Source organism: Petromyzon marinus, chromosome 21 (genome assembly GCF_048934315.1).
Source record: "Petromyzon marinus isolate PM22_M1 ecotype Great Lakes invasive population chromosome 21, UKy_Petmar_22M1.pri1.0, whole genome shotgun sequence".
NCBI classification, from domain to species: Eukaryota; Metazoa; Chordata; class Hyperoartia; order Petromyzontiformes; family Petromyzontidae; genus Petromyzon; species Petromyzon marinus.
This window is the reverse complement of record NC_133687.1, coordinates 14,207,210-14,222,985: the sequence shown is the minus strand read 5'-3', so window position 1 is coordinate 14,222,985 and position 15,776 is coordinate 14,207,210. Positions and strand designations below refer to the sequence as shown.

Below are 15,776 nucleotides of genomic sequence, written 5' to 3'. Positions count from 1 at the left end.
TAAGGGAGATGCGCGGGAGACTCGGGGCTGTTGCAGTGGGGTCTCCGCCTGATGTCAAGTGAACGTGTCTTAAATCAAGTGAAGTGTGTCAAGTCGCCATTAGACGTGTATGCCACTTGACTTGTCTGACCATTAAAATGTTTTAGCACCCTCATCACGACATGTTTGTTGCCTCTAGTTTGCTTTGAAGGACCTTTGTAATTGCCCAGACAAGGAATCTTAACCATCTCTCGCCTGGACAAACAATATTAACACAAGACACGGAATGTATGGATCATTGCACGAACATATACGTATAACGATTTATTTATGGTAGTTATACACAACGTAATTTAGCATACAGGCTGATTTCACGAAAAACACTCAGATAACAATAAAATCACAATTTATTTTTTACATCCAATCTACAGAGGATCGTGTAGCTACTGGATAACGACACTGTATACTGTGGAAGGGGAAAAATAATTTCCATTACAGAAATTATATTTTTTTAAACCCCAATGAGATGCAGTCCCATTTGATAAAAGATATTTAATGACACCGCCTTAATTCTAACCTGGTAGAGCCGAAGGGAGATTGAATCGCGGTGTCTAACGATGGTTCGATTTAATGTTGGAGAACACGTTGCCCCTCGCTCAGTTTCGGTTGCTCAATGTTGCCACTTTTTAAATTAAAATTAAGGTCACATATTTGAAATTGGAAGTTGATTTATTTCTTGCTGTGTGAGCGAGCAGAGGTTAAAGTGTTTGCCGCACGTGTCACTTAAAATGCATGTGCAGTATACCAAATCGATATATTTTAGGTCCCTTAAATGTATCCCCTTTGATAAGTTACACTATAATCTATAGAATCGGATTAAGTGGTAACGCTTCTAGGCACAATTTTCGGAAAATAAAGTCTATAATTTATTGTAAAAGCAGGATGGAGAAAACAAAGTTGCAAAAAGCATCTTTGCGCTTGAGATGCTTTGACCTGACAGCGAGTTCTTTAAATGTCAAAACAAAATCCCAATGCGGTTTTGACGGCAGAACAAAAGTGAAGAGAGTGCGATCGGCGATTTAAAAGTACAGTACTCTATATACTTAATAAAAAAAAGGGACAACGCGGCTCGACTCGTTAGGAAAACTCTCCTCCTCATTGGGTTGAGATGTAGTGGGAGGTACGAGGTTTTAATAAAGTGTGTGGGGGGGGGGGGCGGTGTGTGAATCCAGAACATGATTTTATTAATCATAAAAACGATGAAGTAATATTTAAGTAAATAAAAAGTTGTCTCGGAAAAGTGTGTCGCTTATCGGAATCCCCCGAACACATCATGCGTTGTGCGCTGCTTTAATACGAATCAAAGACGATCAAAGGCTTAAGGAGTTATTTAAGACGACAATGATCGTGCGCCATAATAATCTACACTTGCCCGTATTTCACAATGAGCTAACAAAAACGGACGGTGTGTTTACATGATACTGAAGTAAAATATTTTAAGATCACGTTGCAGAAATCAGACATGGTGATCCGATTAAACGCATTACAACGTGGCACGTTATGTTCCTTTCACAAAAAATATAATTCCCGAGACTTAATGCCAATCGTAGTCAGTATTGTGAAAAGACGAAGAATCCAATGGAAGTTGGGGAAAAGCTTGTAAGGTAACATGTTCATGAAGGTATTTTATTCTGACTAGTAATTATGACAAATGATGCATTGAGAACTCTACCAGAGCAGTGTAGCCGCCAAGAAGGAAGCACTTTCCCACACACTCTGCGACACGTAGGGTTATTTGATTTACTTTAACACTGGCATTGAAATATTTAAATTTTAAGTTAATATTTTAGCTATTATCATTATTTATACGTATTTGTCTTCCAATTTCAGATGGCATTCAAAAATGGAAAGACACTTTACAAAAGACGAACGAGTTCAATTCGTCTTTACGTCTATCGAAAGCTCTAAAAATTCCTAAATTATTTTCGAAAGGGAATTCATGAATGCATTGATGTTAATGGCAGTCAGTTTGAACGTTTGTTGAAATTAAAAAAATAACCCCTGTGATTTGTTAAAATAAATATAACCCCATGTGTCCTGACTTTTAGGCCACCCTGTGGACAAGCACAGATAAATATTTATCGGTCAAACCGATATTTCTTTTTTTCTCCGAGCACGCACGGAGCCAAATTGAGCACATAACCAGATACGTGGTTGGTTTTTGTTAGTTATTGATACCTGAGCTGAGAACATCAACAACTCGCTATAAAACTTGAAAACCCAGAATCGCAGCTGGTGGCAGCTCAAAGCCCCGAGCCAACCTGGCCACCTCCATCTGTTGTCATTATCACTTTATTTGCCAAATGGGATAGGCTTCTGCGATTGTGAGTCGTTGCATTCACAACGCGACGACAATAAACAGTTCCTACTTTTTGTCGTCTTTCCGGCCAGTGCTGAGGACCAATGCGGCCACGGCTTTGGACGGTAGCCATGTAACGTATATCTTGTATCCACCTATATCTTTTGCATGGGGGAAAAGCGAAGGTAAATATATTTTATTATCACCAGTGCAATTGCTAGTGTGCATAATAAATTAGCAGCGTCGGTCTGTAAAGGGGTGTCATATGTATGATTGCATGGAATATATGTGAAAAACACATTTCTAATAAACGATTTTAAGAATGGATAATGCAGTTAAAAAACTAATTACAACTTTTAACAGGGAACGTGTATAATATTTGCTCAGTTACGAAAATTTAACGCATTGAACAGTTAAAACGTTTTAATGCCAGTGTTAAAATAAACCGAATAACCCTGCGGCCTTGAGTTTGGACCACCCTGTATATATGGTGACCAGCGGAAAGCGATCGCTACAAAGTACAATGGCGGAGCCAGGATTTTCATGTGGGGGGGGGGGGGGGGGGGGCAACTCCTCCAGCAATGAGAAATGATAGAGGAGTTGTTAGTGAGTAAGGAGTTGTTAGTAAGGAGTTGTTAGCAAGTAAGGAGTTGTTAGTAAGTAAGGAGTTGTTAGTAAGGAGTTGTTAGTAAGGACTTGTCCCTTGCTTTTTATTCGACGCGTGAGCGGCGATGGCGCAGCCATCGATCGAGAGTCGAATTCGAACCGCGTTGTGTGATCGGCATCGCGCTCGCTGAAGGTGAATGCCTTCAGGGAAGTCGTGGACTGGATACGCAACTGCGCACAATTCTGAGTCACTTTTCACTGCTTTGCCGTTATTTATTGCCAATTATGGACTCAGACTATTGTCCTATCATCTCATAGAGTCCCTGGCACGTAATAATATGCTCCACAGTGGCAGTGGGAGTCCCAAAATGCCGCTTTATTCCTAATAAATCCCGATAATCCGATCGAAATTAGGGATTTCGATCGGATCATTGGGGGGGGGGGGGGGGGGGGCACGTGCCACCCCCCCTCCCCCACTGGCTCCGCCAGTGACAAAGTACATCCCACCCCGCGAACCAGTGTGGTCATGCAGCCAATGGAATGCGGCGGCTTCACGATTGACTATGACATCACGATCGACTATGACATCACCACCGTGAAGACGGGCCACGTGGCCGGGCTGCAGTGGTTCATCGTCTACAGGCGGTAGCGGTCACAGCGTAACCCCGTGCCGGATTCGCACTTCGCAAAGGCGTCCTCATTGAGAGGCTCGTCAAGGTTAGCTTTCGTTTTCACGTATTCCTTTCAAAAAAATGTAAACATATGTATTCGGCTTTCACCGATTGATGTACGGTAAAATCTCCATGCGTTCAGAAAGTGATTTTTTTACTTGAAATCTACCAATTAAATCCCGTATTGCTATGGGGGGGGGGGGGGCTGTTTATCTTTGGGGGTAGAGTCTTAACCCAAGAGGACTGCTAAGGGCTAACTTAATTACATGCACATCCTACAAAGGGCATTCCTTCTCCAAACACTGCTGGGCGAGGCCACACCCACACCGTGCGGGTGATCGTGGGGGTTACTTGGCCATTACTTCACGACGCAGCTTGGTGAAGGTGGGAAGCGAACAGGCGGGGACAGATGTATGGTACAACAATGGATTCTGCTGCGCTGCCCCTTACTGCCCATCGTTGGGGCCCTATAGCTTTCAACAATCCGTTTTGCATGCTGCAAGCCGATACACAATTATCCAGGGTTATCTCCGCTTAGCTTCCGAGATCTGACGAGAACTGTGCACATTCCAAGTGATTTTGGTCAAAGGCCCCTTCTCAAAACTTTTCATTGGTTCAGTTTGTTTTACGGTTTAACCCAGACACTACATGAACCTGTTTTCTTTTTATTATATTGAGCATTTTGTGCCATACATGGAACGCGATCAACATTCACGTGTTTATAAAGATAAACACGGGAAATTATCAACACTGCAAATTTTTAATCCTTAATTAGTTCCGAACCCATGCAGTAAACATTGCTAACAACGTTGAAGTACAGAGTGAAAATAACAGGATTTTTTTACAGTTCTTATAATGCTAAGTTCATGTGCATTATTTGAATGATGACGTGCGTGTCCGATATCTGTAGTTCCATAAATGTTGTGAATCATCAGCCACACATTTTTTTCAAGCCCCAATTTCACTGTAAGACGATTCCCGATTCGCTTAAAAGAGAACTCAAGCGATCCGTCTGTTCACCGCGTTACACCATACATCCATTTATAAACAGAAACACATTTAAGCAATTTCCATTGGGTTAACGGTTAACACTACGATTTGGATTGTTTAAATAGGGAAAATGCAGTACATTGAAATCGATACCTAGAAAGCAATGTAGACGAAAGAGGATGTTCATATTGCACATGGCCGTGCATGCATTAAAGCAAACGTTTAATATTGGTCGCGAAAGCCCTGTTATCCATAAGGTTTTTTGGGTTAGATCGCATTAAATGTATCGTTAAATCCGCCACCATCCTGCACAGCCAATTAGTAAATCATGCTGCCTGATGATGCTAGTTGTAATTACTGGCAAAACGGCATACTCGAATGATAAATGTTGTGGGTTTGCTCTCTAACACACCGGTGCGCTGAACTAGTAACGAATTGGCATATTTTGTTTACGTGACAAACCTTACTTATTGGCTGAGTTGGGTGGTGGCGGGTTTAACGGTTGCTTAGTTTGTACTATATCACAGATTTCACGTTGTGCTACCAAGCGTTGGCTACTGGCGGCGCAATCACCTCGTGCAGCACACGTGGTCATGTATACACGCACCACACAACCCACACGCCAGCATAAATAACATACATACAGGGTGCTGCCACTCAGTATGCAGCATACTGGGCAAAGTAATTTTTTCGTTTTTTGGGCTCTTGTATACCCGCCTCTCAATTTCTTACCTTTGGTGTAAAAGTCAACAGCTGACAAAAATGTAACTCCAAATCTGCGAATATAACCGCGACCTCCTCCACCACCTCTTATCTGGGTCTACGCCTCGACTGCAATGTTGTGAATGCCGGCACGGCACACGGGGGGGTGGCTAGCACCACGCCCGGCCGCCTTTGTCTCCCTCGTGGCAATGTTTACACATTGCACCAGGTTCTCGTGAGTTTGAGTCAACCTAGAGGCGACCCAAGACCCGTTCATATAAATCGGCGTTCTTCACAATTTTCAGAGGTTTAGGCCACTTGCGCCGATAAGACATCGTCAGTGTGAGGAGGTTCGCCACGTATTTGAAACCACTGCTGGGTTTGACAGCAGCACGCTGACGATGGGGTGGTGTTTTCACATTGGTGCATTATCGGGGGCCGCACTAAAGGTCACCAGGGACCGACAGTGGCCCGCGGGCCTTGCAGTCAAGGACACTGGCCTACTAGGGCTGTACGTGCATTGACTGCGATGTATTTGTCCAACTCCGTTGAGCAACCTGTAAAATAGAGTGATTGTTGTTTAAGCTCGCAGTGGCTTCAGGTTAACAGGCAAATTAATGAAAGCAGGAGGGGGGGTGGGGGCAGCACCCTGCTAAAACGCGTGTACATGTGCACACATCTATCGATTACGGGTCACCACAGATTTGCACGGATATCCCCACCCACCCACCCCGTAAAGCCTTGAACAGACGGTCGAGGGATAGGCTGTTGGCGAGCCCCAGTGAAGACCGCCATGGCACACGACGAGGTGGGTGGCCAACATTTTACGCCCGAACGTCTTTGTCCCCCCCAGTGGCGATGTTTACTGCACACCGCAACAGGTACTCGTGAGGCGGATTCGACTTAGGGGAGGCCCGGCACCAGTTCAGATAATCGTCACCTGGTTGTTGGTGGCTGTGAGCGGGAATCCAACTGTGGACGCCGGGTTCGTAGCGGGGTGCGCTAACCACTTCGAAACCGCTCCACCACACATGAGCACACACCCGTCCAATACACGTGCGCATCCGTGCATAGGAACCCGTACACACCACACATCCTACACACACGCGTAACCATGCGCATAGCTGCGTACAATTAAACTACACACGTACATTACACCTGTACACATGTTCACTTACACACGAACGACGTACACAGGACTGTGAAGCCACACCACACCACACGATATCACACACCTGCAGAACCATGCAACTTGTGTTGAGCCGCTTTAAATATAGTCCGTAATAACCCTTGAATCACATAATTTAATAACCATTGTGGGGAGGACTGGGTTTTAAGGATAGGGAAGACAAAAATCAACCAAGAGTTGTTTTTCCCACCCCCCTCCACCACCAAAAAAACCCACGACAGCACAAACGACAGCGTTGAAGTTGCTCAACACGGATCCTCACTTTCACAGAAACTCGAGAGCCGGACAGCAAATCGGTGGGGGTGGGGGGGGCATCGCCACATGCGACGGGTTTCACAATGGCCATTAAAAACAATAACAAAGTCAGATCCGACCTGGCTGGCAGGCGCATCCCACCCAACGTGGATACCACGGGGCATCAATGATAGAGTTTGCGTGGGCACGCTCATTATTGGGTGGGTACGCTCATTATTGGGTTTGCACATCGCCGCGTCCGTAATGAATGTGTGTGTAGACGGTCAAGTGGTTGTCGCCTACGGCAATACGCCCCGGTTCACTTCGGGGGTGCGTTTCCTGAAATAGGTGCGACGACGGATATCGAATCGACGTCAAATCGAAGGGTAGCTAGTAGGTGGGTGGTGGAGGCGAAGGCTGAGAGGCGACGGGACAGGAGAGAGGACGGATGATGATGATGCTGTCAGCGACGTGAGTTTGGTGTGAGGTTGAGGCGACGCAAATCAGGTAGCAGCGGTGTGAATAATAAAGTGACGACGTAGTTGCGAAACGACGTAAAGGAGGGACGGTAAATCGGGGTACTGTTGTACAAGCGGATAAGAAGCAAGCGGGTGGCGCATCTCAAACTAGTTCGGCTGTGGTGTTCTCAATCGTAAAAACACGAAGGTTTGCAAAAAAAATCCCCTCCAAGCTGAAATCACTCATTGTCCATCCGGGATCGGTAAAACGCCTCGCTCGTTGATGTTAAACAAATGTTTTGGCACAGCAGGGGGGTGCGAACATGGTTTGGAATCAGAAGTCGCTCTGTACCATAAGTTAAATGCCCTTATCCCGACAACTGGCTGAAGACCACCACCACCGATGAGCAACACTCGGATCAGTCAGGTATGTGATCAATTACTTTTACACATCATATGACCATCTACACGCACATTATATCAACAGTATACATGTTATATATTTTTTTGTGTATGGGCAGTGCTTGGAAATGTATCCGATCCTCAAATATACATCGCATATAACGTATACTATTATTAGGCTTATGTATACAGTACACACACAATATATAAGCATTAAACATACTGAATTGTACATGTGTTCCGATAGATTACATGCCATACCTTTTAATATCACATGTGCTTGTGTACTTTATACATACATGTGCCAACGCATGTATGGTGTGGTCGTGTTTCGAAAGTGGCAGTGGTTGAAGTTAGGCTCATTCACGGACGAAGTTCGATGAACATTCTTGTCTGGTTCACGTGTCCGAAAAGTTATGAAATCATCCGCTCGTTTACAATTTTCGCAAGACACACAAGCACACGCGCCCACCAACCCAGTCCCACACTTATCTAATAAAAGGATTCTGGACACATCACCGAACACCACCTGTAACTCACTCCCCACGGCGTTTATAAATGATGCATGAATGAGTTCGTAACATTATCCACGTGCAGCTGCGTCCATGCAGGGCAAGGATATCGAGGTTGTGGCCGCTCGTTTGCCGAAATAGTTCTGGTGTCATTACGAGATCGGGCGGAGGTAGCTATGAAGGAGGAGGAAGGGTGGGGGGGGGTACGTGAAACGACATCGGTCTATACGTCAACATTTAAAAAAAGACGTCCTATATATATTTAATCGATTGCATTTTTTTAGAACCATGAAGCGCGCGAGACATTCAGAATATAATTCATCACATTGGCTTTTGAGAAGCGACAGTGATAGAAGTTAGTCCACAGGCTCACATCGGGGTCACACGCGATACAATCACGAATCATATTTAAAAAAGAAATCACGTTCGTGGTTAAGCAATCAATACACGCGTTACCAAAGCGGCACCGACCAACAACTCTGACAAATTAGTGCACTCGCCCAGACCAAACGGTTGTGTTGTATCTCTGTGTGCTGGTTATCCCGGGGGTGCAGGTGGGGCGGGAAGGCCCACTGAGCTGGCCAGCTCTTTTTCGAGGGCAACGCCATGGGGAGAAGGTAACTTGTCCGCAGCAACCGATACAACGTGTCACTCGCAACATTTAGTTAGCAATTGACAAGTAGGCAAAACCAAAAAAATATTAGGATATTTAGTTTTTTTTTTTTAAAGGGTCCATAACCACAGATGGTATTTTGAAGTCAAAATGTTATCAATCACGCGTGAATACGGGGACCATAAATAGAGATTGGTACCATCAGAGTTTACCACGTCGTTTGCTACACCAAACTGCTGATCTGGCTGACGGACAAGCATGTGGGGGGGGGAGGGGGCTGTAATGGGATTCAAAACTGTTGCTACGGTAGGCGGTGGAACTCCGCGATTAGACATTTCCGTCTTGAATTGCAAACAAAAACTTCGAGTAGAGACATCTACAGGGTGAAACTTCGCTTGTACAACGTGGGGAGGAGGGGTGGTGGTGTAACAAGCCCAAAACAAGATGCTGCAAGTCAACTTTCTTGATCTTGTCGCCAATTGCTCGATAACAAACAAAAAAATAATTTAAATTTTAAACAGCCACCCCCCCCCCCCCCCCACCGCTTTAAATTGGTGCAGATTTTTAATTCTCGAGGGGTAGCTGAACACTGCAGTAGTGGGGACGCAGTTTGCAGTCCTTCCCCAATAGTTTACTGCCAAAGCAGGAGGTATTGCCTCCACTTATAGCGAGGTGAATTTCATAATCGCGGAGAGATTTCTCACATGTATTTATATATATTTTTAAGCCCAGGTAAGAACAACGTACTTTATTTTTCTCCTTCGGCCTGGGCATATTTGTATAAGACATGATAATGTAACAGTTTAGTTCGAATAATTAAGATCCAAACAAAAACAACCCCCTTCCGAAGCGGCTAACAGGATCAACAATGTCATTGCTTTCATAGCTTCCTTGGAATTCCACGACTGTTGTGTGTGCCCGTCGACACAATGCGAAGAGAAGGTATGGAGGGAAAAGCGGTACTCTTAAAGATGTAACAGGGAAATGAATCATCAACATGTCTCGTTTGGCCAATCCTGTTGTCTTTTAATCTCTTGCCCGTAAGAGCTTTTTAAATACCATCACTCTTCCCGTGCAATCTTGTCATACGTGTGCATGTGAGTTTGTGTGTGTAACACTATAAGTGCATTTAAAGCATCACCACTATTCTGGGGAACATCCTACACATGACCATGGCCTCGAGTTGTGCAAAAAAAAACCCCACTTTCTTGAGGATGTGAAAAGGAAGTCTGAAATGGTGTACGGAAATATAACGTGCGAAATTTCTTCGGAATCGGACGCGTAGCTTTTACTCAAGTAATCCGAGTATGAGTGACCAAGGCCCGTTCAACTGTGCAAGCCCCGAATGCCCGCAAACGAGACAAAAAAAATCGCCAAAATCTCCCCCCCCCCCCCTCCCATCGCTGTCACAGCCGCAGCGTACTTTAGCTTTATTCTGAGCCTCAAGCATTCCCTACGCTCACACCTGATTAGTCATCAGGAAGCTTTTTAATTTAGTTTCAGTCGGCCAATGTAATGGGGGAACCAATCACAACAGTGGAATGTATTAAGAGCTGGGTGCAAGGACAAGATTGGGTAGGAAATGAAGGTCAGGTTCAGTGTTCAAAAGATTTCCAGGCTGAGGGTTACAATTGGCCTGGGAGGATCAGGGGATGGGGGGGGGGAAGAATAAATCACAATTGATGTAAGGCTCCAGCCAAGGGGAGATCAGATATACACGGCTCTAGAGATCATATGATGTGGACAAAGCGACAGCGAGCGAGCGGGAGACAGCGAGCGAGCGAGCGAGCAGAGGAGCAAGCAACGATGAAGCAAGATCTCGGAAGCGTGAATCCACGACACGAGGGTGGGTGCAGGAGCGGTGGACGAGGTGGAGGGAATCCCTCCAAATCGATTTTTCATTCGAAAGTACGGACGAAGCGGGTGGGGTGGGGGGGTGGGGGGCCTTTACCAGAACGTGGGAGAGGAAACGACAATGGGCACGACATGTGGAGAGGAAGGAGGCGGCATGGCGGAGGAGGGGAGGGACAGCGTTTGAGTGCGTGAGAAACAGACGCGCACGGGTAGGGGGGGGGGGGGGGAATGGAGAAGAGCGGAGTTTAGAATTGTTCGGCGAGGAGCTCGCAAAGCCTTTTGGAGACGCTCTCTTTGCTCGTGCGCAGTGTGAGGCGGTACATCTGCACGCGCGCGCACACAACGCACACGCGCACCAAAAAAAGACAAAGACAACACTGTTGGGGCAAGCGCTGTTAACGAGCAACTATGAAGATCGTCATGGCATACGATGGTGTGGGTGGCCAGCACCAGGCCCGGCCGCCTTTATCTCCCTAAGAATGTTTACTGCACAACGCAATGGTAGGTACTCATGTGAGTTGGATTCGACCTAGGGGGGGAAGCCTAGGAACGGCTCAGATAATCGCCACCAGCGTTGGCCACGAGCGGGAATCGAACCCTCGGACTGCAGGGGTTGTAGTGCAGCGCACTAACCGCTGCGCTTACCGCTCCCCACACACACACACAACAAAACACATACAAGGCACAAAAAACGACCACTCAAAAGTCTGAGCTGCTGCTCTCCAGTTGCCTGGAGGGTGAACATTTGGCGAGAAGTTTTGCCCAATCCTGGCCCAGCCGGCTCAAAAAAATGTAAATCGAGCCGCACTCATACCTGTGCCTGCAGGTTGGGCTCCAGTCGCAGAAGGCAGCCGATCTGCAAAGTCTTAGTTTGGATGATTCCTGCCCCCACATAGTTGTCCGGGTTGGGGTCGACTCTTTCCAGCATGGCCATGCCAAACCCAACCAGCTGATACACACGTGTGCACAAGATTGCAAGCGCACACATACACAAACACAATAAGTCCTCGCTTAAACGCGTATGGTCACACAACGCTTTTTCGCCATAACGCGGTTCGCCCACGAGGGAACACTTTTTGCACAACGGGGGGAATGTCATAACGCGGAACGCGCACCGTTATAACGTAGACTCGGAGCACTCAACGACGAACTACGTTCTTGAGCTGCGTAGCCGAGTGGTACAGCGGTACTGCCATCTTACTGCGTGTGCGTAGGAGTACCTAGTATCTCGCCAAACTTTATCGTATTATATATTTTACGGGAAAAATTATGTTGGCTTCACGCGGCACTTTTCAGGAACGCATCTCCTGCGTTAACCGAGGAAATTCTGTATTGAGAGCTCATAGTTGTCTTTTGTCTTTTTCAAAAAACATTTACAATTCGAATGGGTTTACTCTCCAACACACCGGTGTGCTGAACGAATAACTAAATTGGCATGTTTTGTTGACGTGATACATCTTACTAATTGGCTGTCGGGTGGTAGCGGGTTTAACGACACATTTATATTCATGCGATCTAACCCAAAAAAAAACCCCTCTATTATAAACCTTCAATCATTCCGTTTTACATTGTGTACAAGCGATGGGGAACGCGCACCTTGGCTTTGGTAACCTCTAGTTCCATTGGTGTCGTTGCCTTGAAGATTCTCTGGGCTTCTTGTTGTGGGCTGCACTCACACAGACACAGAAAAACCAGCAACGTTTAGTCTTTCTTTACACCGCCATCAACCGATAACGATGGCGTAGGTATGCCCCAGCGGCCTGAACATACCGCTCGGGCTAATGCTCTTAGCGAGCACCTATGATTGCCGGCACGGCACACGAGGGGGTGGGTGGCTAGCACCACGCCCGGCCGCCTTTGTCTCCCTCGTGGCAATTTTTACACATTGCACCAGGTACTCGTGAGTTTGAGTCATCCGATCAGTGTTCTTCACTAATTTTCAGAGGGGGGTTTGAGAGCTGCACGATGATGATGGGGGGTGTTTTCACATTTGTGTATTGTCAGGGGCTGCACGTCAGGGGTCGCACTAAGGGCCACCCGTGGCCCGCGGGCCTTTCAAAAAGGAACATTAATATAAATCATGACTGGTGTTGGCCATGAGCAGGAATCGAACCTCGGGCCATCGGGTTCGTAGCGCAGTGAGCTAACCACTGCGCCACCGCTCCCCACCACACAAAAAGACAAAGATCCCCCGTGTGGCCTGTAACAGACTATTGGGGCAGGCACTGTTAGCGAGCAACCTATGAAGGCCGGCACGATACACGAGGGGGTGGGTGGCCAACACCACGCCCGGCCGCTTTTGCTTCCCCAGTGGTGATGCTTACACACCACACCAGGTACTCATTTGAGGCTGAGTCGACCTAGGGGAGGCCCAGGACCAGTTCAAATAATCGTCACTGGCGTTGGCCGTGAGCGGGATTCGAACTCGGGTCGCCGTGTTGGTAGCGCCAGCACGCTAACCGCTACACTACCGGCTTCCCACCACACGTGCGCACACAGACGTGTCTACTTCTCCAGACTGCGTGATCTGCCAAGTCTCCTCGGCTGGCAGCGAAATGAAGCCTTGGGGGGCACGGGCAGCACCTGCTTAGCTGCTTCCAGCGTGTGAAGAAGTCCTGCGAGGCCATCTCAGTCGGCTGAAAGAACTTGTTGAGAACGACGGGGAGCTGCATCGTGATGCTTTGCATGGAGCCCCCATAGCTGGTGCATGGATGCACGCACACGTCCATATGCACCACGCACAAAAGACAAAGATCCCCCTTATAGTCTTAACAGACCGTTGGGGGGGGGGGCAAGTGCCGTTAGTGAGTAGCACCTATTGAAGGCTGGTTACTGCGCACGAGGGGGTGGGTGGCCAGCATTGTGCTCGGCCGCCTTTGTCTCCCCGGTGGTGATGCTTACACGCCACACCAAGTCGTAATTTAAGGCCGAGTCGACCGAGATGAGGCCCGGGATCCGTTCAGCTAATCGCCACCAATGTTGATGCCCGTGAGCGGGAATCCACTCTCTGGTGTTTGCCTGGTTCGTGGTGCGGCGCGCTGACCCCTACACTACTGTGCCCCACTGCGCACACACATACGTTAGTACATATACATGCGTGTAAAACACATTTATTCACTGGCATTGATTTACTCAGGAAGGCCTCGCCGAGTTTTACACTTATCAGGGGAGTACCGCTATGGTTTTTGACAAGTTGGGGGCGACAACTCTAGTGTTTGGTTTGCCAAGCGAGTAGATTTGCGGGCCATTTTTCTCATTTGAGAAATGTGGACCATAACGCCTCAGGGCCACGTCCCCTCCTCCTTTTTGAATAGCGCCATGGGATCTTCAACGTCCACTGTAAAGCAGACGGTGTGCGGACATTTGCGGTTCATACCCACCCCCCCTCCGCGCAGGATTAAACAGGGTAGCCATGGGGCTGTAACCGTAAACCTCTGCAACAAGCGGTTGATGTGCTACTACTCGGCCATGTTGACGCCCACACAGACAGCAGAAGCCCTCCTCTTAGGGACGGTAATTGGTTCCACGAAACCGGTCGTTAAGTGATTTGGTCGTTAAGCGAGTATAGGAAATGCACGTTAATGGAAACGAAAGTTACCCGTTTTTAATAGAAAAAAAATACTTTCTAATATTAAACGGATATTAATACATAAAGATACTAACAACATTATAAACACATTAAAATAAAGACGGTTAATCAATGCATTAATTCATATTTACTGTACCTACAACAGCCCATCGTTAACAGGGGATTGTTCAGTAAGCGAACACATTGGGCTCTATGGAGGCCTGTCGTTATGTGATTAGTCATTAACAGTGGAGGGGGGGAGGTCGTTAAAAGGGGTTCTACTCTACGCTACTATACAGTACATTATCCACTACACTACTATATACTACACATTGGGCTCTATGGAGGCCCGTCGTTAAGCAATTAGTCGTTAACAGGGGTGGTCATTAAGAGGGGTTCTACTTTAAGTTTAAGACAAGCTCGCATCGTGATGCTGCATGGGCAGTGGTGGACAAGCACAACTAACTAAAAACCATTCGTCAATAACGCCGCTTTAAAATAAAACATACGATTGCCAATATTTCTGCACTCCCCCCCCCCAATGTTTCGGGGGGACTGCACGTAAAGCCACATGGCCATCGCATGGCTCGCCGATTAGGCACTCGGCGAGTGCTCCAGAGGATGAGAGGATACCAGAATATTTATTTAGACTGCAGGAGGAATCCAATGAGCTCTGAAGCTCTGTTTTTGCAGATGTCCAGTAGGGATGGGTCAGCAAGTTACAACTAAGAGTTTAACATGTGCCCTCAATAGGGCTCAATCATTACCATCACCACCACCACCAATTAGTACTAAAACCGCCAAAAAATGTTTTAACATTTTTCTTGCTGTGGTTTTCACACCTGATGATGATTGCTTGTGTTGCAGTCGAAACGTCGTGAGAATTGTATTGTTTATATATATATTTTTTTTATTATTTTATTGTTTCTCTTCTACGTGGCTTTACCGAAAGAACCAAGAATATAAAACCCTAACCTTCACCGTAAGCCCATAGCCATAACCTCAAAACTATGAACCATAACCTCAAAACTATTAACCATATCCACACGCTAAAATCGTAAGTCTAAAAAAAAAAACCATAACTTCTTAGCATAAACCAGAACACAAAATTGAACACTAATTGGACCCCAAATGGCTCACAGACCCAAATCCTTAACCCAAGCACATCTCAACTTCTAAACCATTTTTACGATTAACTACAAAACCTTTTACCCCTGAACCTTTCCATTTAACATAAACACAACCTAAGTTTTGATTGAAAGCTTTCGTGACTGCAGTAATTCATATTCTTAGCTCTTTCGGTAAAGTCACGTTGAAGGGAAACAATAAAATAATAAAATATATAAAACAATAAAAATTATCTGAAAAAACCAACGCCAAGAAACTTGCCGTTGGCTTTTTCACACCTGATGACGACCGTTTGTGTTATGGTCGAAACGTCGTGAGAATTTTTATTGTTTTATATATATATTATTATTTTATTGTTTCCCTTCAACGTGACTTTACCGAAAGAGCTAAGAATATAAACACAACCTATTAATTTAAACCACTATGCCTTTACCCTAACATCAGCTTCGTAAGGCCAACAACAAGCTCAAGCCCTCTCACGCCCTACCCGTCTCTGTGTTGCCGAAGAGGA

The 15,776-nt window shown here is 46.3% G+C and overlaps 1 protein-coding gene across 1 annotated transcript in view; it reads right to left on the bottom strand.

Moving 5' to 3' along the window:
- Positions 1-290: 290 nt before the first annotated feature.
- LOC116944580 (AP-2 complex subunit alpha-2-like) overlaps positions 291-15,776 on the bottom strand; it is a 51,235-nt gene continuing 35,749 nt past the window's right edge. The window contains exons 20-23 of the mRNA XM_076068620.1: positions 13,153-13,269; positions 12,166-12,235; positions 11,384-11,518; positions 291-10,892 (exon numbers count right to left, since the gene is read on the bottom strand). Coding sequence (XP_075924735.1) covers positions 10,815-10,892; positions 11,384-11,518; positions 12,166-12,235; positions 13,153-13,269 — 400 coding nt within the window. The 3' untranslated portion in view covers positions 291-10,814. The remainder of the gene's footprint in view (positions 10,893-11,383; positions 11,519-12,165; positions 12,236-13,152; positions 13,270-15,776) is intronic.